Below are 21,193 nucleotides of genomic sequence, written 5' to 3'. Positions count from 1 at the left end.
CCTTCCTTGTGGGTCGACCTACAACACATGGACTGCAGTGGTTCAAGAAGGCAGCTCACTACCACCTTAAGGACAACTAAGCATGGGAGATAAATGCTGGCCAGCCAGAGGTGCCCACATCCATGATAGTTTAAAAAAAAGAGTAGAAGCAAATCATTCAGCACACTGAGTTTGCTCAGCCAATCAATGACATGTTGGGTGATCCGATAATCCTCAATTCTATTTTCCTGCCTTATCCCCATAACTCTTGATTGTCTCACTGATTAAAAACCTGTCTCAGACTTGAATATATTGAATGATGAAGCCTCTACAGCCCTCTTCAGTAAAGAAATTCACAGATTCAGTACTCTCAGAGGAAACTCCTAATTTTGTCTTAGATATGTAACCCCTTGCTCAGATTATGCCCTCTGGTTCTAGAGGGCCTCCCAAAAGAGGTAACAATCTTTTCATATTTACCCTCTCAAACCCTCAAATGGAAAGTTGATTGAGGTTAGTTGCTCATCCCTACTGTAATTGCCTTTGAATTGAGTGAGTGACTTGCTGAGCCATTCAAGAGAAGGGGAGGTAATCTGACCTTGAGTTGACATCCCTAATGAAGATTTCTTGCCATTGTTTCATTGTAATTTGAGAGGGAACTGGAGTCCAAATTATCTTCCATTTTTTTTTGGATGACTACATTTCAAAAATATTCATTAACTGTAAAGTGCTCTGGGAAGTCATTATTTCAATGAAAGGTGCTATATAAATACAATATTCTCTTTCTTTCTCACTTTGCAATTCTAGCACCTGCTTGACAAATATCAAAAGTTAATATTTCCATAGAAGGCAGTCACAGCAAAACAAAAAAGGATATTGCAAAACAATTTCCAATAAAATACTTTTAAAGATAACTATGATAAGACCTTTTACATTTGATACAGTTGAAGCTTTCTGTTCACTCAAAGCCTGGTCTGAATATTTAGTCCAATGCTTCATTACCAGGAGAGAGTTAGTGAGCGCTGCAGTGACATCAACAGCACGGATTCAATTCCCATACTGGTTGAGGTTACCACAAAGGTCTCTCCTTTTCAACTTCTCCACTTGCTGGAGGTGTGGAGAGTCTCAGATCAAACCACTACCCAGTCATATAAATCAGATTATGGTAATTTTACTTTTCACTCTAATAAGAGTTTTAAAATGCACTGTCCAATCAAAGCAGGAGTTTTCAGACTGAAATTTTCTGAATACTTGCTTATATGATTGTATTTCCATTTAGTAACAGGTAAATTCATTACCAGCCCCACAGCTTTAAAATTCCCATTACAGATTCACTTGATTCTAGAGTAGCAGCATAATCATCAGTTTGAACAAATTAGTGCCTACACAGAGGTAAAAACAATGACTGCAGATGCTGGAAACCAGATTCTGGATTAGTGGTGCTGGAAATAGCTTCGAAATCGACGTTTCGGGCTCACCTTCCACCCTACCAACCTTCGCATAAACCAAATCATCCGCCGACATTTCCGCCACCTCCAAACAGACCCCACCACCAGGGATATATTTCCCTCCCCATCCCTTTCCGCCTTCCGCAAAGACCGTGACTACCTGGTCAGGTCCACGCCCCCCTACAACCCACCTCCCATCCTGGCACTTTCCCCTGCCACCGCAGGAACTGTAAAACCTGCACCCACACCTCCTCCCTCACCTCTATCCAAGGCCCGAAAGGAGCCTTCCACATCCATCAAAGTTTACTTGCACATCCACTAATATCATTTATTGCTCCCGATGCGGTCTCCTCTACATTGGGGAGACTGGACGCCTCCTAGCAGAGCGCTTTAGGGAACATCTCCGGGACACCTGCACCAATCAACCACACCGCCCCGTGGCCCAACATTTCAACTCCCCCTCCCACTCCCACTCTGCAAAGGACATGGAGGTCCTGGGCCTCCTTCACCACCACTCCCTCACCACCAGACGCCTCATCTTCCACCTCGGAACACTTCAACCCCAGGGCATCAATGTGGACTTCAACAGTTTCCTCATTTCCCCTTCCCCCACCTCACCCGAGTTCTAAACTTCCAGCTCAGCAGTATCCCCATGACTTGTCTGGACTTGTCCTACCTGCCTATCTCCTTTTCCACCTATCCACTCCACCCTCTCCTCCCTGACCTATCACCTTCATCCCCTCCCCCACTCACCATTGTACTCTATGCTACTTTCTCCCCACCCCCACCCTCCTCTAGCTTATCTCTCCTCGCTTCAGGCTCACTGCCTTTATTCCTGATGAAGGGCTTTTGCCCGAAACATCGATTTTGAAGCTCCTTGGATGCTGCCTGAACTGCTGTTCCAGGACCACTAATCCAGAATAATGTCTACACAGAGTTCATCTCTTACTAGATAGATAGCAAAGTTACAATGATTTCTCATCTTGCTTGGGAAGAATCTGAGAGATAGTCTTGTAAAAATATGTTCAGAGAGTAAACAACAAGAATAGGCCCATGTAAAAGAAGGGCTTATGCCCAAAACGTCGATGCTCCTGCTCCTTGGATGCTGCCTGGCCTGCTGTGTTTTTCCAGCACCACATTTTTCAACTCTGGTCTCCAGCATCTGCAGTCCTCACTTTCTCCTCCATGTAAAAGAGAGACAAGGAACATGGATTCAAATTAATAAATGGTAAACTCAGTCTTGATACCAAAATTTTTTCACAAAAGAATAATAAATAAATGCAATAGACTCCCAGATCTAGACATAGAGCCAAAATTCCAAATCATTTAAAAACTAGTTGGGTGCTATAATGGACAGATGAACTATAAGATTGACATGCTTCAGTAAATCCCTAATAACATTAAACCACTATAATTGTGTTAAAGACAGTTATATTTAGAGGCACAGCATCTACACATCTTGTGTAGCATAGACATGGACACAGACAGTAGAACAAGATTTTTGGTTCCTTTGCTATCATTAGTTCAAAATCCTACACTCACTACTTGTCAGCACAACTGGTGTATTTGTACCACACAGACAAGAGCAGCTGACCATCACCTTCTCCAGGTGAATTAAGGATGGGCAAATAAATGCTGGCCTAATCAGTGACACCTAAACTTTTTTTAAAAATATGGTTTATATTAATTATGAATGAATGAATGAATGAATGAATGAATGAATGAATGAATGAATGAATGAACGAACCATATTTTCAGTAAGGTCTATTTTAAAATGCTTACACAGATGAAACCTTACTTGCAAATAAAATTGGCCATTGTGGGAAATTAGAATATGTTTGCTTTTAAAAGTTCTGATCCCCAGCACTTGGAAGTCCCTTTCCACGTGGCTCACAATATTTCTCACCTTCCAGCACTGACCTGTATATACACGACATAGAGCGTAGCTATGTAATAGAGCTGTTCAATAGCATAATCTTAGATGCAATTAGGATGTGCAATATATACTAGTCTTGTTCACACCACCTCAAACCCAATTAAGATGAAAGAACAACTCCACCCATAAACCTTTCATCTGCTCCCATGACAAATCAACAACCCTTGTTATTAGGTCGTTGGCTAATAAGGAAACTTGCCATAGGCTAATCGGTCTAATTTTATCCAATGGTATCGATCATAGTTTTACGTATGTATGTATGTATTTGGAGCGATGCTGTGTAAACGGATGTAGAGGCGGTGCTAGATTGTATTTGCGTAAACTGCATGTTACGGTTTCCCGTATTGCATTTGGTGAAACTCAGTCCCTTGATAAAGTAGCATGGCGTGGAAAGCCTGTTTCCTTGTAATTGTTGTATTCTGTCTCTTCATAGATGGTACGTATTTAAATGTAAAATGAACGTTCAAGGCTGTTGGGTTGGTACATGATTTAGCCCCTCTGCAATATTTAAAATGAAAGTAGGCGTACAGATCCCAAATACTGCAAAAGTGTTCATGCCAACAGCCGGGTGAGAGTGTCCGAACGGAAAATGTGTGTTCTCCAAAGCTATAGGAAATCGGTACTTTTTGCCCAATTATCGGAATTAGGAAGTTGGGTTTACACCGACCGGAACAAGCCGTTTTCTTTCATTAAGATACCAAAAAAAAGGTGACTTGAATAGTGAGTGGGTGAAATTATTAACCTGCTCTGTGAATAATGAACTTGTTAACTGGGTCAAACATGATATGGAGATGCCGGTGTTGGACTGAGGTGTACAAAGTTAAAAATCACACCCCATCAGGTTATAGTCCAACAGGTTTAATTGGAAGCACACTAGCTTTCGGAGCGGTCAAACGTAATGCAGTTCCGACCTTTGCCTTGGTCATGTGAGAGGCCAGTTAGTGCGGTCAGGCACTAGCTCAGATACTGAAACATTGGTGTTTATTTCACTTTCCATTTATTATCTCTTTCATTGGGAGGGAAAGACTTCATGGGCTTTTGAATTGTGTATTTGTATCCAGAAACTCGTGTTATAACCCATCAAATATTCTAAAAGATTGATGATGATGAGTGCAATATTTCCCCATCTCAGTCTTACGATCGAATCACTGACTCCGCCCCTAAATTATAAACCACCTTATTCTTTCCGAAATATACTGCAACTGTGCCCTTCAAGTAAACACCCAGATTCTCGGATGTTATGGAACATTACCGTTTTTTTTCATACTTATAGAGTCATAGAGATGTATAGCCCGGAAACAGACCCTTCGATCCAACTCATCCATGCTGACCAGATATCCCACCTAATCGAGTCCCATTTGTCAGCACTTTTTAAATGCTGTAATTGTACCAGCCTCCATCACTTCCTCTGGCAGCTCATTCCATACATGCACCATCCTCTGCATGAAAAAGTTACCCCTTAGATCCCTCTTATACCTTTACCCTCTCGCCCTAAATCTATGCCCTCGAGTTCTGAACTCCCTCACCACAGGGAAAACACTTTGTCTATTTATCCTATCCATGCCCTTCATGATTTTATAAACCTCTAAGTTCACCCCTCAGCTTCCGAAGTTCCAGGGAAAACAGCCCATCCTATTCAGCCTCTCCTTATAGCTCAAATCCTCCAATACTGGCAACATCCTTGTAAATCTTTTCTGAACCCTTTCAAGTTTCACAACATCCTTTCGATAGGAAGGAAACCAGAATCTTTTACCTACTTTTTTTTTCCAAGCCCTGTTGCTGATTCATGATTAATTTCTCCCAGACTTCAGGCGTGCTATCATCCTTTTCTACTACTCAGGCAAAATAATTATTCAATATGAGAGGGGAAAGATATAAAAGAGACCTAAGGGGCAACATTTTCATGCAGAGGGTGTTACATGTATGGAATGAGCTGCCAGAGGAAGTGGTGGAGGCTGGTACAATTGCAACATTTAAATGGCATCTGGATGGGTATATGAATAGGAAGGGTTTGGAGGGATATGGGCTGGGTGCTGGCAGGTGGGACTAAATTGGTTGGTCGGCATGGACGGGTTGGACTGACGGGTCAGTTTCCTTGCTGTACATCTCTATGACTGCAATCATTGGCAATATCCCCACTTTCAGTCTTTAGTGGATGAACATTGCTCCTGATTACCTACTTTCCCTTGTATAACTATAAAATTTCTTATTGATTTTGATGTCTCTGGCAAATTTCCTTTCATAATCCCTTTTAGTTACTCTTGGAAACTGCTTTGTGGCCCTTTGCTGGTCTTTGTATCTTTTTTATTCAGCAGGATCAGTGCTGGCTTTTGTATTTTTGTAAGCCCTCTCTGTCAGTTTGATGCTGTCCCATATTGGTTTAGTTGTTTGTTTTTGGGAAGTGGAGCTTTTCCCTCTCTGAGTTACCGTGGAGATTATTCGGTTGACCCAAACTCTGGCAGATCTCCCAGCTCTATTTTTAAAAAAAAAACTCTCAAACACGGCCAGTGTATCTGACCAGGGACAGGATTTGCCTCCAGTCCCACATACTCCACTGTTTGTTATCAAACTATCCCCAAAGTTCAAACATTTATAATTGTCACATTTATAACAGTGTAGTAAATCCCAACAATTCTGAACTAGTAGACCTGGCTTCTAGTCTCAACCCATTCACATTAACTCAACATGTTCGTGGTCCCTTAGTAACAGAGTGCTGAGTGGAGCCATTAATGTAGACCAAATAAAAACCAAAATAAGTGAAGATGCTGGAAATTCAAAATAAAAACAGAAATGGTTGGAAAATCTCAGCAGCTTTGGCAGCATCTGCAGAGAGAAATCAGAGTTAATGTTTCGGGTCTAGTGACCACCCTTCAGATCTGAAGGGTTCTGAAGAAGGGTCACTGGACCCAAAACCAAATCTCTGTTTATATTTTATGTAATTAACCTCATACTGTGCAAGTTCTGGGAATGCTTGATGGGGGACAGTGTAGAGAGAGCTTTACCCTGTATCTAACCCCATGCTGTGTTTGTCCTGGGAGTGTTTGACAGGGACAGTATGGAGGGAGCTTATTGTGGATTTTTGTTCTGCCTGAATCATCCTCACTTGAGACCTGAACAGAAACAATAGAGGACAATATCACTTCAGGGAACCATTTTTACAATGGTTAGAAATTAATCTCATTTGATTAAAATATTTTTAAATGACATGGCCCTGACTTGAAGACTGCTTCTGTTTATTAAACTTGTCTAAATCCTGACTTGGGGAGGCTAGAGAAAGTTTATGCCATAAACTTACACTTGCCTTAAATTTCGGGTAATTTGAAAATGGGAGATGAATTTAATGCCATGGCTGAAATTAAAGTGGCAGCTTCATTAACTATACCTCATGAAAAACAAAACCTATTAAGGGAAGATTTTCCATTTTTACTATGGTTTATAGAAGTAAGTGCATTGCTTTTTATTTAATGATGGTGAGAACTGCAGCTGAAGTGAAAGGGTGGGTTAGTAAGTTTGCCAATGACACGAAGTTTGGTGGAGTTATGGATAGTGTGGAGGGGTGTTGTATGATATAACGGGACATTGACAGGATGCAGAACTGGTCTGATAAGTGGCAGATGGAGTTCAACTTGGAAAGTGAGAAGTGATTTAATTTGGAAGGTCAAATTTGAATGCAGATTACAGGGCTAAAGGCAGGATTCTTGGCAGTGTGGAGGAACAGAGGGATCTTGGGGTTCACTTCCATAGATCCCTCAAAGATGCCACCCAAGTTGATAGGGCTGTTAAGATGTTTGGTGTGTTTAATTTCATTAGTTGGAGGATTCAGTTAAAGAGTCACGAGGTTATGCTGCTGCTCTGTAGACCCCTGGTTAGACCACACTTGGAAAATTGTGTTCAGTTCTGGTCGCCACATTATAGGTACAATGTGGAAGCTTTAGAGAGGGTGCAGAGGAAATTTACAGGAGATATGCCCTTCAGTGCAGGCAGTCTTATGAAGAAAGGTTGAGGGAGCTAGGGCTTTTCTCATTGGAGTGAAGAAGGATGAGAGGTGACTTGATAGAGGTGTACAAGATGATGCAAGGCATAGATAGAGTGGATAGCCCAGAGACTTTTTCTCAGGGTGGAACTGTCTGTCACGGGGGGGCATAATTTTAAGGTGATTGGAGGAATGCTTAGGGAAGATGTCAGAGGTAGGTTCTTTACATAGTGGCTTGTGAAATGCACTGGTATTAGAGTCAGATATATTAGGGATATCTAAGTGACTCTTGGATAGACATGGATGATAGTACAATGAAGGGTATGTAGGTTAATCTGATCTTAGTGGGATAAAAGGTCGCACAACATCGAAGGCTGGAGGGCCTGTACCGTGTTGTACTCAGAGTCAGAGAATCCCTACAGTGTGGAAACAGGCCCAACAAGTCCATACCGATGCTCTGAAGAATAACCCACCTAGATCCATTTTCCTACCCTGTTATCCTATATTTACCCCTAACCAATGCACCTAACCTACACATCCCTGAACACTATGGACAATTTAGCATGGTCAATTCACCTAATCTACATATCTTTAGATTGTGGGAGGAAACCAGAGCACCCAGAGGAAACCAACGCAGACACTGGGAGCATGTGCGAATTCTACACAGACAAGTCATGCAAGGCTGGAATTGAACCCAGGTTCCTGGCGCTGAGGGGCAGCAGTGCCTCGCCATTATCAGGACTGGGTTAAGCCTGAAGCATCGACTCTCTTGCTCTTCAGATGCTGCCCGACCTGCTGTGCTTTTTCCAGCACCACGCCTTGTCTGCCCATTACTTTTTTATTTTGCCAATCTTTAAGAATTTCTGATTTAATGTTGAAAGGAGAACCTCTTTTGCATAAGAACTTGGCCTTTACTTATCAAATTCTCATATCGCTAGCAAGATTCTTAATCTGTTGAAACAGAAAAAGTGCTGGAGAGACTCAGCGGGTCTGGCAGCAGAAGGGGAAAGAAAGCAGAATTAATGTTTCAGGTTTACTCTGTTTTGTCTCCATAGACACAGCATGACCTGCTGAGTCTCTCCAGCAATATTTTTGTTTTTTTTTCCCCCAGATTGCCAGCATCACCAATTCTTTAATTTCATTTCTTAATGTGCTGAGATTAAGAGGGCTGTAGTAATTGTAATGTGATCGCTGCCCCTTCTGTTATTATTTAATTGACATGGAAACAGGCAGCCAAATCAAATCAGCCTTTCCCTACCTCTGTATTTGCAACACAATAAAATTTAAACCGTCAACATTGAACCCCAATGGTTCCTAACCAGACTTTTTGAATAACCAATTTCTGATTGTGAAAAATCAATTCTAGATACTGATTCGCAGCTTAAACAAAAGATTTAGCAATTTACTGGCAATACACTAAACAGCACAGTGAAGTTAAACAGGTCATCAAATTGATGTCTGTTTAAACACAACCTTTGTTTTCAATCCCATTCACACAAAAGCCAGATAAACAGTTAAGAAATACGTAAAAGATTACTTAAATGGATTTCATGATGTGTTGTTCTACAGGCATAGATGCGTATTTCTTGGTTAATTTTCTAAAGGGACACTTTTTCCATTCACTCTGAAGAAGCTGAATTTCTATTCTCTAAATTTGCACTATGATTAGATTAGATTAGATTAGATTCCCTACAGTGTGGAAACAGGCCTTTCGGCCCAACTAGTCCACACCGACCCATTTCCCATATTTACTCCTGACTAGTGCACCTAACTCCATGGACAATTTTAACATTGCCAATTCACCTAACCTGCACATCTTTGGATTGTAGCTGATGAGACATTAGGCAGGGAGCTTTAAAAGTTTACTGCTGTAGTATCAACAGCCAAACTCTCCTCTCCATACAGTTCAAAACCAAATTCAAACTCTGATAAGTTCCTGACAAATTGGCAGTCTTCACACAATGTTCCAGTTACCATTTAACATTTAACATCTACTTGAGTGTAAGGTCTTTTCTGGTCTTGCTGGAACCAGTTTCCAGGTACTGACCTAGTTTATGGTCAAACGTCTACTGTCTGGTTAAACAAACTGTTCTTTGGTGTCAAGGAAATCTTTTGATTAAGAATCAACTGGCAATTAACTTCCAGGCCTGTCCCCTCAAACTACAACATGTTAGTGTTCTCTTCCTTATTTATTAACACAAACTGCTGCTCACAGATCAATTGTCATTTACAGTTCATTGTTCAAAGCACCGAGCCACAAGAATAAAATAAAAATGAAAAAGCAGTATCAGTTTAATAGTGTGGATAGTTAGACTAAATTTATGACCTGACACTTCCAATTTGGACCATCTTTACTCAGGGGGAAAAGTCTAAACATATTGCTGGCTAGTACACTAAACCGCATCAGAAAGTTTTAGGCATAACTCAAGCTTGGCCCACTTACCTTGGGGCAAGTCCCATATGGAGAATTGCTCCTCTCCATGAAGGATTTTGTGATTTCCTAAGCTTGTGAAACACAGTATTCAATGCAAATTTGTATTGCCATTAAGGGAACTGTAGCTTTTTAAAGAGGCAATGATTTACTTTGCACTTAATTTACTCCCATCAAGCAACGGATCTTTGAATTTTTAACAGGCCAGGCTCAGCAAATTTCAACACTGAAGATGCTGACCAGGGCAAACAACGACACCGACGGAGGGAAGACACCGTCCGGGGTAAACAATGACGCTGACAGAGGGAAGACACCGTCCAGGGTAAACAACGACACCGCCGACAGAGGGAAGGCACCGTCCGGGGTAAACAGCGACACCGCCGACGGAGGGAAGACACCGTCCGGGATAAACAGCGACACCGCTGACAGAAGGAAGACACCGTCCGGGGTAAACAATGACGCTGACAGAAGGAAGACACCGTCCGGGGTAAACAATGACGCTGACAGAAGGAAGACACCGTCCGGGGTAAACAGCGACACCGCCGACAGAGGGAAGACACCGTCCGGGGTAAACAGCGACACCGCCGACGGAGGGAAGACACCGTCCGGGGTAAACAGCGACACCGCCGACGGAGGGAAGACACCGTCCGGGGTAAACAGCGACACCGCCGACGGAGGGAAGGCACCGTCCGGGGTAAACAGCGACACCGCCGACGGAGGGAAGACACCGTCCGGGGTAAACAACGACACCGCCGACGGAGGGAAGACACCGTCCGGGGTAAACAGCGACACCGCCGACGGAGGGAAGACACCGTCCGGGGTAAACAGCGACACCGCCGACGGAGGGAAGACACCGTCCGGGGTAAACAGCGACACCGCCGACGGAGGGAAGGCACCGTCCGGGGTAAACAGCGACACCGCCGACAGAGGGAAGGCACCGTCCGGGGTAAACAGCGACACCGCCGACAGAGGGAAGACACCGTCCGGGGTAAACAGCGACACCGCCGACGGAGGGAAGACACCGTCCGGGGTAAACAGCGACACCGCCGACGGAGGGAAGACACCGTCCGGGGTAAACAGCGACACCGCCGACAGAGGGACGACACCGTCAGTCACACCGACTGAGGCGAGCAGTCACTTTGTAATTTACCTGATAAGTGGCTCTTTGTTTGTAGCAGTAATGTATATTCTCTACCACAACAAAAGCAAGGTAAGCTTGGCTTTTTATTTATTGTGGCTGTGAAATTTTAGTTTTCAAGATATGAAGTTAGTAATTTGCATTATGTCCAAGTTTTACTGCAGATGCTCGGGCTGATAATGCTGTAGAGTGAAAGTAATAATCAGATAGCATGGAACCTGGCCAACTTGTCCATAATGACCAGCTTTTGCCAATTAAATTAGCCCCACTTACCTGCATTTGACCCATTTCTTATTCATGTACTTATCCAAATGCCTTATGATTAGTAAGTGTAACTGTACCTGCATCTATCACTTCATCTGGCAGTTCATTCCACACATGAAACATCCACAGGAAAACGTTGCCCCTCAGGTCCCTTTAAAATCTTTTTTCCTCTCACCTTAAAAAAAAAATGTCTCCTGGTTTTGAAGTCCCATAGCCTAAGGAAAAGACCTTGCTATTCATATCTATACTCCTGATTTTGTAAACCTCTGTAGGATCATCTCTCAACTTTCTACACTCCAGTGAAAAGGTCCAGCCTCCCCTTGTAACTCAAATCCTTCAGTCCCAGCAACATCCTGGTAAATCTTCTCTGAGCCCTCTCCAATTTAATAATATCCTTTTTATAGCAGAGTGACCAGAACTATACACAGTACTCAAAGTGTCCTCACCAATGTCGTGTAGAACCTCAATATGATGTCCTAACTCCTACATTCAATGAACAATGAAGACAAGCATGCTAACTGCTTTCTTGACCACTCTGTCCAGTTGTGACACAACTTTCAAGGAACTGTGTACCTGAGTTGCTAGATATCTGTTTCACAACACTACCTAGAACCCTACCATAACTGTATAAGTCCTGCCCTTGTTTGTTTACCAAAATGAAATATCATGCATTTATCCAAATTAAATTCCATCTGCCACTCCTAGCCCATTGACCAAAAAAATTCCACATTTCAGAAAATAAAAACAGTTGGCTCCAGAACTAATGGTAGAAGCAAGAGTTTTAATGAGGCACTAAAAATATTTGAATTGGCTGCTTTGAACAGCATCACCATTATTCTGGTGAAATGCTAATCTGAAAATAAAATTGGCAAAGGATTTAAAAATGTTAGCTTAATTGTGGAGGTGGGGAGCATATTATGGGCATCACTTGTACACCTACAAGTTTGTGTACTTTAAAAGTGGCGATCATTATTTTAATTCTGCAGAGTGTGGTGCTGGAAAAGCAGAGCTGGTCAGGCAGCATCCAAGAAGCAGGAGAATAAATGTTTCGAGCATAAGCCCTTCATCAGGAATGACTGGGTGGCCCAAGGGGGCTGAGAGATAAATGGGAGGGGGCTTGGGGCTGGGGGAAGGTAACTGAGAAGGTGATAGGAAGGTGGAGTGGATTGGTGGGAAAGAAAATGGGCAGGTCGGACAGTCTTAGAGGGCAATGCTGAGTTGGAAGGTTTGATCTGGGATAAGGTTGGGGGAGGGGAAATGAGGAAACTGGTGAAATCCACATTGATCCTGTGTGGTTGGAGGGTCCCAAGGCGGAAGATGAGGCGTTCTTCCTCCAGGCGCAGGTGGTAAGGGTTTGGTGGTGGAGGCGGTCCAGGAACTGCATGTCCTTGGAGTGGGAGGGGGGAGTTGAAGTGTTCAGCCACAGGCCAGTGAGGTTTTTGCGTGTTTGTGTCCCGGAGATGTTCTCTGAAGCGTTCCGCCTTAGGTGCCATGTCTCCGCAGTGTAGAAGAGACCACATAGAGAGCTACGGATATAGTAGATGACATGGGTGGATGTGCAGGCAAATCTCTGATTGATGTGGAAGGCTTCTTTGGGGCCTTGGGTGGAGGTGAGGGGGGAGGTGTGGGTGCAGGGTTTGCAGTTCTTTCTCACTTCCTCGCAGTTGCTCTTTGACTCTGATCTCCAGCATCTGCAGTACTCACTTTCTCCCAGTTGATTATAATCTTACTGCAAAGCCTCTTCCAAGAATGCCAACCTTGGAGAAGTTCTCTTCCTCCCTCTACAAGGATCCCCTTGCTCCCCATCCACCTATGTTGTATAATTTGTTAAAATTGTGAAGAAATTCCTGAGATCAAATACTCTTGCATTCAAAGTAATTTACTCCAAACTATTATCAGATTTTCATTCTGCATCTTAGATGGATTTAGAATTATTACATTAAAAAATTACATTAGCGCTGATAGCAGGTTCAATTAAGAACATACCTGCCATAGACTATGTGAAATAACAATGAATCAAAAAGCTCTTTATAGTATGCAACATGACCGTGATTAGTTGCTAGACCATAAAATGTTTGATCAGAAGCAGACCGTTTGATCCATCAAGTCTACTCTCATTCAGTGGGATCATTGCTAATCTGATAACCCACACCTCCATTTTCCTGCCTGAGCCAAAGCTCTTGATTCCCTACTAGATTTGTGATTAATTTTAGCTTTGAATGTACTTAAGGACCCAACTTTGACACGCTTTCTGGTAAAGTAGTCCGCTGATTTGCTATTTTTTTTTAAAAATGTCCTCCTCTTCCTGGGTGACTTTAAATGGGTGACCCCTTTATTCTGAAATTATGCCCTCTGCTCTAGATTCTACTGCAAGAGAAATGTCTGAGCATTTACTCTGTCAAGTTCCCTAAGAATCATTTATATTCCAATGTGTCCAAGACCATCCTACTTAACCTGTTTTATAAGACAGTCCTTTACACCTGGTATTAGCCTACTGAGCCTTCTCTGGACTGCCTCCATTGCCACTATACCTTCCATTAATAAAGGGCCCAAAACAATTTCCATTATTTTAGCTGTGGTCTGAGTAGAACTTTGTGTGGTTTTCATAAGATCTCCTTATTTCTATACGCCATTCTCTTTGAAATAGAAGTCAACATTACTTTCTATACTGAGATGCTAGCTTTTTTGTGATTCGTGCACTAGCATCCTCCAAGCCCTCTGTAATCTTTTGCCATTTCAATAATATTTAGCTCCTTTATACTCCTTCTATCAAACTTTCCTACCAATTCCGTTCACATAATTTGTCTATAACACTCTTCATCCTCACCACTTGCCTTCCTCCCTATGTGTGTCATCTGCAAACTTGGCTAAAGTACACTCACTTTTCACATCCAAGTCATTCATGCATATTGTAAATACTTATGGCCCAGTACCCATCATCCTCATTGGCGGTCCCCCATAGGCTAGCATAACTCTCTTCTACTATCATGGTGGCTGTACAGTCCAATGCGGCTTTCACAGATGCTGCCAGGCTGGGAGCAGAAAGTGGTTGTGGGAAGGGGTGGGAGGGGCTTTGGTCTGGCAGTGTGCTTCTTACACTGTTTTACCTGGCTTCTACTTTTTCGTAATGGCAAGTCTCGAGGGGCTCGACACCTTCCCATATGCTGCTCCTCCATTTTGGTCTTGAGCCGGTGATTCTGAAGTGTCAGTGGGAATTCTGCACTTCCCCACTGAAGACTTGAGGATATCCCTGAAGCATTTTCCCTACCCACCTGGGGTTTGCCTGTCATTTTGGAACTGGAAGTAGAGCACCTGCTTGGGCAGTCTTGTGTCGGTCATGTGGACAATGTACCCAGTCCATTGTAGCTGATTAAGGGTAGTCAGTGTCTTGATGCTGCACGTGTTGGTGTGTCTTTCCCTGTGGGTTTGTAAGTTTAACTGTTTTTTTGTCATTTTATATAAATGATTTGGATGTGAACATACGAGGTATAGTTAGTAAGTTTGCAGATGACACCAAATATGGAGGTGTAGTGAACAGTGAAGAAGGTTACCTGAGAGTACAACGGGATCTTGATCAGATGGGCCAATGGGCCGAGGAGTGGCAGATGGAGTTTAATTTAGATAAATGTGAGGCACTGGAAAGGCAAATCAGGCAGGACTTATATACTTAATGGTAAGGTCTTAGTGTGTTGTGAACAAAGAGACCTTGGAGTGGAGGTTCATAGCTCCTTGAAAGTGAAGTTGTAGATAGATAGGATAGTGAAGGAGGCATTTGGTATGCTTTCCTTTATTGGTCAGAGCATTGAGTATAGGAGTTGGGAGGTCATGTTGCAGCTGTACAGGACATTGGTTAGGCCACTTTTGGAATACTGTGTGCAATTCTGGTCTCCTATCGGAAGGATGTTGTGAAACCTGAAAGGAGAGATTGACAAGGATGTTGCCAGGGTTGAAGGGTTTGAGCTAGAGGGAGAGGCTGAATAGATTGGGGCTATTTTCCCTGGAGTGTCAGAGGCTGTGAGGCATGACCTTAGAGGTTATAAAATCATGAGGACCATGGATAGAGTAAAAAAACAAGGATTTTTCCCTGGGGAGGGAGAGTCCAGAACTGGAGGGCATAGGTTTAGGATGAGAGGGGAAAAATTTAAAAGGGACTTAAGGGGCAAATTTTTCACGCAGAGGGTGGTGCATGTACGGAATGAGCTGTCAGAGTAAGTGGTGAAGGCTGGTACAATTACAGCAGTTAAAAGGTAGTTGGATGCATATATGAAGAGGAAGGGATATGGGCTGGGTGCTGGCAAATAGGACTAGATTAGTTTAGGATATCTGGTTGGCATGGACGAGTTCGTCCGAAGAGTGTGTTTTTGTGCTGTAAATCTCTATGACTCTATGTGCAGACAATCTTGGTGGTACTGCTCCAGCATCTTGAGTCCATGTCTTAGAGCCATATAGGAGGGCAGGATCCGACACAGCTCTGTAGACCATGAGCTTCGTGTCAAATCTGATGTACTTGAATATCCTTTTCCCCAAACGACTGAGGGCTGCCCTAGCATACCGAGGTGATGCTGGGTCTCTTCTTCAATAACTGCTTTGGCTGACAAGACACTACCAAGGTATTGGAAGTAGTCCTTGTGGTGCTTCACTCGTTACAGATTGCCATGTTGAAAATGCCCTCTTAACCCGATGCTGTCTTCTATTGTTAGCCAGACCACTGTCGATGCTAATCTTCAACCTCCATTACCATGGGCATTGTTTTAAATAGCCTTTGGTGGTATCTTATTAAATACCTCATGGAAATCCAAATGTTTGCATCTACTGATTCCTTTTATCTATTCTGCTTGTTACCTCTTAAAAACTGTGACAAATTTGTCAGTTATAATTTCTCCTCCATGAAATCTTGCTGACTCAGATTACATTTTTTTTCTAGAAGCTCTGCTGTTACATCCTTTGTAATAGACTCTAATAATTTCCTAATGGCATTTAGTTTAAAACCTGGCCTCTGATCTACTCTTAACCCTCCTTTTTCAAATATGGTTATTACATTATTAACTTCACGATCCTCCAGAAAGTTTTCCCAGAATCTTAATGATTCTTAGTAAATGCACTGGTTGTCATCTTCCATCTCTGTAGCTATTTCCTGCAATATCCTAGAATGTATCTCAGCAGCTCTTAGGGTTTTATTAACCTTTAGCCCCATTAGTTTCCCCAATGACTTTTTTTTTTCTCTAGTGATTGTTATTGTCTATTTCCTGTTGCCCCTCTTGACCCTTTAGCCACTTGTTTAATTGCTAATGGAGTGCTGTTAGTATTTCCTATTGGTGAAGACCGATGCAAAGTATTTGTTTAACTACTCTGCCATTTCAGAGTGTGTTATTTCTTGGGTCTCGTCCTCTAAGGGGGCCTATGTTGTGCCCCTCTCTTTATAGATAAAAAGAAACTCTTACTGTCTTCTTTTTTACTTGCTAGGTTATCCCCACAATTTATCAATTTTGATCATCTCTTGTTGGCTTTTACAACTTTCATATTCCTCTGATTTACCACTGATCTTTGCCACATTTTTTTTCCAATTTGATATTGTTCTCACCATCCCTGATTTTACGAAATGGTCAATTTATCCCCCTTCCTAGAATCCTCCTCTTTCACAGGATATAGCTCTGATTCACGAACTCCTTTTTTTAAACACCTATTATTCATCAACTTTTGTTTTTGCTATACTCCCTTCTCAGTTCACCCCTGCCAACTCTATCATTCCTACATGATTATCCTTATTTGCATTTACCCTAGATGTTTAAAATCCATGCTTCTCACACTCAGTGAATGCTAAATTGTTACCATTGGGAACAAGACCATAACTGGGCTTTTCAAGAATAATTTATTAAAACTACTTCATTACACATTACCATATATAAAATAGCCTGATCTCTGGTAGGGATCCACAACATATTGTAGGAACCATCCTGGATGCTGTCTATGAATTTTTTTTGATGCAAAGTTGCTCATTAAGTATTTAGTCTCACTAGGCTTGAGTTAAGAGGGTATTTTTTTAACCAGACTGTCAGTGAAATCACTATCAGCTATGACAATGGCTTTACGCTATTGGAATCCAAAGAGGTATAAAAATGTTGACCGGATGTAGCCAGTGTGCACCTGATGAGAGGTAAAAGTGTTCCCTTGGTCAGTTTTCAGATTTTAAAAATTACTGTCTTTAAATTGTGTACTCAGCAGGTTATTTCAATATTGGCTGAGCTTTTAAAGGAATCATGTACAGCATTTGGTTTATCTCCAGATCAGTGGATTGTGCCAGAAAAATGGGCCCAGTAGAAGTAAACGTCCAAACGTATCTGAATATCAACGTCTTGATCAGAATTTAAGTGAAGTAATTACTAGTCTGCAAAAGAGAAACCTTGACTAAAGAAATTTTGTTATAAAACCTCAGGTATGTGTTTTTCAAATGTTGTCTTCCATAAAGCTTTGAAGTTTTTTTTAGCCTAATGATTAATTTGTTCAATGGATGCATTGTAGTTCATTTTATTCGTTACCAGTATTTGGGATTTTGGGACTTAATTATTTTGCATTTTTGTAGTGGTGCATTTAGAAAGCTTATTGTTTGTCTGAGATTGGTTTAACATCCTGTAGGGTTTTTTTTTGTCTTTAAGTTAGTTACTTGCCTTTAGGAAACAGTAGAAAAAAAAATAGTTTGACATCAAAGCAACATTTGATATTTGGCATCAAGGAGCCCAAACAAAATAAATGTCACTTAGAATTGAGGTGAGAGAAAGCTCCCCACTGGTTGCAGTAATACCTAGCACCAAGGAAGATGACTGGTTGAAGATTAATCATCTCATTCCAGGACATCACTATAGGCATTTCTCTGAATAGTGTGTCCTAAGCTCAACGATCAGCTGCTTCATCAATGACCTTCCCTCCATCAGGTTGTGCAATTAACAAACTTTCTCACTTACAATATTCAGCACCATTCTTTGCAACTTGGATTCTGAAGCAGTCAGAGCCCATACTGGATAATACTCAGGCAGTGATCACCTCCACAAAGAGAATCTAAGCATCTTTTAATATTCAATGTAATCATGATTGCCGACTCTCTCAATATCAACATCCAGGGCTTTACCATTGTTCAGAAATGGGACTGGACCAACTTTATAAAAGCTGTGGTTGCAAGTCACATCAGAGACTGTGAATTCTGTGGCAAGTACCTCACCTCGGTTTCCCCAAAGCCTATCCACTATCTCCAAGTCAACATTCAGGCATGTGATGGAATAATTGGCACTGACCTGATGGTTGCAGCTCCGACAACATGAATTCAACACCATCCTGGATGAAGAAGCTGCTTTATTGGTAGCCAATTGATCACCTTCACTCATTTGCTTCACCCATGCACAGTTGCAACAGTGTGTCATCATCTACAAGATGCATTGCAGCAACTTACCAAGGTTCCTCTGTAGAATACCAGCTATAAGGATCAGGGCAGCAAATGCATTTGACTGCCACCTGCAGTTCTCATAGTCTCATGACATCCTTACTTCGAATTACATGACCACTCCTTTATTGTTGTGGAGTCATACTGTTGGGGCACCTTAACAGTGTGGGTGTTTCCAGTGCAGTGGTTCAAGAAGAGAGCTCACCACTTTCAAGAACAACTAATAATCAATAAATGCTAATCCATATCCCTGAACAAATTAGAAGGCATGTTTGCTTTTTCTTGACCTAGCAAAAGTGTTAAAAATGCAGTTTGCATCTAATCTAATCTGAAATATTTGTCTTGGTTTTTCTTTTGTAATTAGAAATTGTTAAACTGTCCTTTTAAGTCATCCATTGTGGCAAACTGCAACAGCTGCTATGGTGGTAATAACTGAGATTAAGTAAACTTTACCATTCATGGCTGTCAATGAACTAGAAGCATGCAGTTTATGAATTTCATCTGTCCCATGGAATTGGGGTTCGTGGGTGGAAAGAGAAAATTACCTCACTGGCTGGAAAACTTTGACTTCTCAGTAATTTCTTATTAAAGTAATTCATTCACAAGTAACTTCATATGTGACTGCCTTCACGTGTATGCTTTGAAGTGGGATGAGACCACTTCTACTGACTGATGTGAGTAATGCTGATGTAGCTGGAAATGTGTTGCTGGAAAAGCGCAGCAGGTCAGGCAGCATCCAGGGAACAGGAGAATCGATGTTTCGGGCATAAGCCCTTCTTCAGGAATCTTTCGGGCATAAGCCCTTCTTCTGAAGAAGGGCTTATGCCCGAAACGTCGATTCTCCTGTTCCCTGGATGCAGCCTGACCTGCTGCGCTTTTCCAGCAACACATTTCCAGCTCTGATCTCCAGCATCTGCAGACCTCACTTTCTCCCTAATGCTGATGTAGCCCCATACTAACATGCTTTTAGAAGTTTCACATTCTGAAGTGAGATAGCCAGGATTCTGAGTTAGATGGCTTGGAAAATGTTTATATTTAAGCAGGGTTCTGAGAGCAGTTTTTTAAAAACCAGTTTTGAAGGCAAGGATGGAATGGAGTGAAATTAATCTAATGCTTAGCTATGTCTTGTCTTCCATTAGGTTTACAACATTGTTTCAAAATACTTTGAAGTCCCTGCCTTAAAACTGAATTGTGAGGAATAAAGAAGTCAAAGCAGTTTTTTTTTAAATGTCTCATTCCATGTTGGAGATTTCAGATTTCACCTGTTCCTGCTAGTGAACTAGATGGAAGAAATGCACATTATCATAGTTCACATCTAATATCAGAAGTGCCTCTTATCCTGTACTTTAAAGCTTGATCTACTTAGTTTTGTACAAAATAATCCTGAAACAATGTCAAATTCATTGTAAAATGTTGAAATGTAATTTTGTTTGCAGAGCTGATGCATTTTGTACAAGCACTTATAAAACAGATTCTTTCAGATGCAGTAAGTTTTTAATGATTAAAGTAAGCTTGATGTATCCGAGACTACAAGAGTTTTCTGTGATCTGATTTAAGTGTACACTGGGTCCAAAGCCACAGTATAACTTAGCAATAACATCTACAAATGAAAACTGAAATCATCCTACTTATGCCCAATTCCCTTTGAAATAAAGGCTAACATTCCATTTTCCTCCCCTCTAACCCACAGAACTTGAATGCAAACTTACGATTCCTAGACAACTCCCAAGTAGATTTACTCTGTAGCTTTCTATGGTCTTTTTCAATTTAAATAATGTTCAGCTCCCCTATTCTTTCTACATAACTTCACTTTTGCACATTGTTTTCTCTCGGTCAAGTAATGTCTGCCTACTTGACATGTCTGTGTTTCCTCTGGAGACTGTGCTTTGTCTTAGATGGTGTCAAGTTTGTGTGTTGTTGGAGCTGCACCCATCCAGGCAGGTGAGGAGAATTCCATCACACTCCTGACTTGTGCCATGTAGATGGTAGACCAGCTTTGAGAGTAAGCAAATGTTTTACTTGCCGCATAATTCAAAACCTTAGCCAAGGATCCTCTACATGTTTTTTTTTAAAACAGCATTTTTAATCTGCCCTGCTACATTCAGGGCTTTATGAAAACACATCCCCATGTGCTGATGATGTTATATACAGCAATTTAACTTACTTTTTTCACAAATGTCTGATAAAATAAGTTGCTTCACTTTCTCGAAAGGGAAATTTAGTGTAGGCCCACCACTTATGCAATTATGACCCTCTTTCGTGCTGATAGATTCTGCATAGTCTTATTTCCAAATGTAGTTGTAACCACAGAGAAGCAGTTTGTTCTGCCTTGTGATCAGTTGGATATGGGGAAAGACAGACAATGACACAACTTCTAAAAGGAATTACTATAAATCTTTCTTGGGGATGGGGAAGAAGAGCAGCATAATATGGAAATATTTGCCAGGCCATACTATATACGGGCGGCCCGGTGGCACAGCGGTTAGCACTGCTGCCTCGCAGCGTCAGAGACCTGGGTTCAATTCCCGCCTCAGGCTGTGTGAAGTTTGCACGTTCTCCCTGTGTCTGCGTGGGTTTCCTCCGGGTGCTCCAGTT

The 21,193-nt window shown here is 41.9% G+C and overlaps 1 protein-coding gene across 1 annotated transcript; it reads left to right on the top strand.

Moving 5' to 3' along the window:
• The first annotated feature begins 3,677 nt into the window (after nt 1-3,677).
• Nucleotides 3,678-20,118, top strand: LOC122561201 (uncharacterized). The gene is made up of 4 exons (XM_087998877.1): nt 3,678-3,796; nt 9,968-10,974; nt 17,450-17,599; nt 19,738-20,118. Exons 1-3 carry the CDS (start codon nt 3,742-3,744, stop codon nt 17,573-17,575), a joined length of 1,188 nt encoding a protein of 395 aa, XP_087855003.1. The 5' UTR covers nt 3,678-3,741; the 3' UTR covers nt 17,576-17,599; nt 19,738-20,118.
• The last annotated feature ends 1,075 nt before the right edge of the window (nt 20,119-21,193 follow it).

The sequence above is a fragment of the Chiloscyllium plagiosum genome, unplaced genomic scaffold (genome assembly GCF_037043375.1).
Source record: "Chiloscyllium plagiosum isolate Xiang-an unplaced genomic scaffold, Cpla_swu_hap1 HiC_scaffold_22, whole genome shotgun sequence".
NCBI classification, from domain to species: Eukaryota; Metazoa; Chordata; class Chondrichthyes; order Orectolobiformes; family Hemiscylliidae; genus Chiloscyllium; species Chiloscyllium plagiosum.
The sequence above is the reverse complement of the archived record's forward strand: the minus strand, read 5'-3'. Positions and strand labels throughout refer to the sequence as shown.

What these genes read in the sequence shown, in the direction of transcription:
- LOC122561201 (XM_087998877.1), top strand. Translation starts at nt 3,742, where the DNA reads ATGGCGTGGAAAGCCTGTTTCCTTGTAATTGTTGTATTCTGTCTCTTC. An exon ending in ATTCTGTCTCTTCATAGATG is followed by an intron (nt 3,797 to 9,967) that starts GTACGTATTTAA and finishes AATTTTTAACAG; the next exon opens with GCCAGGCTCAGCAAATTTCA. An exon ending in TCTACCACAACAAAAGCAAG is followed by an intron (nt 10,975 to 17,449) that starts GTAAGCTTGGCT and finishes GTTTATCTCCAG; the next exon opens with ATCAGTGGATTGTGCCAGAA.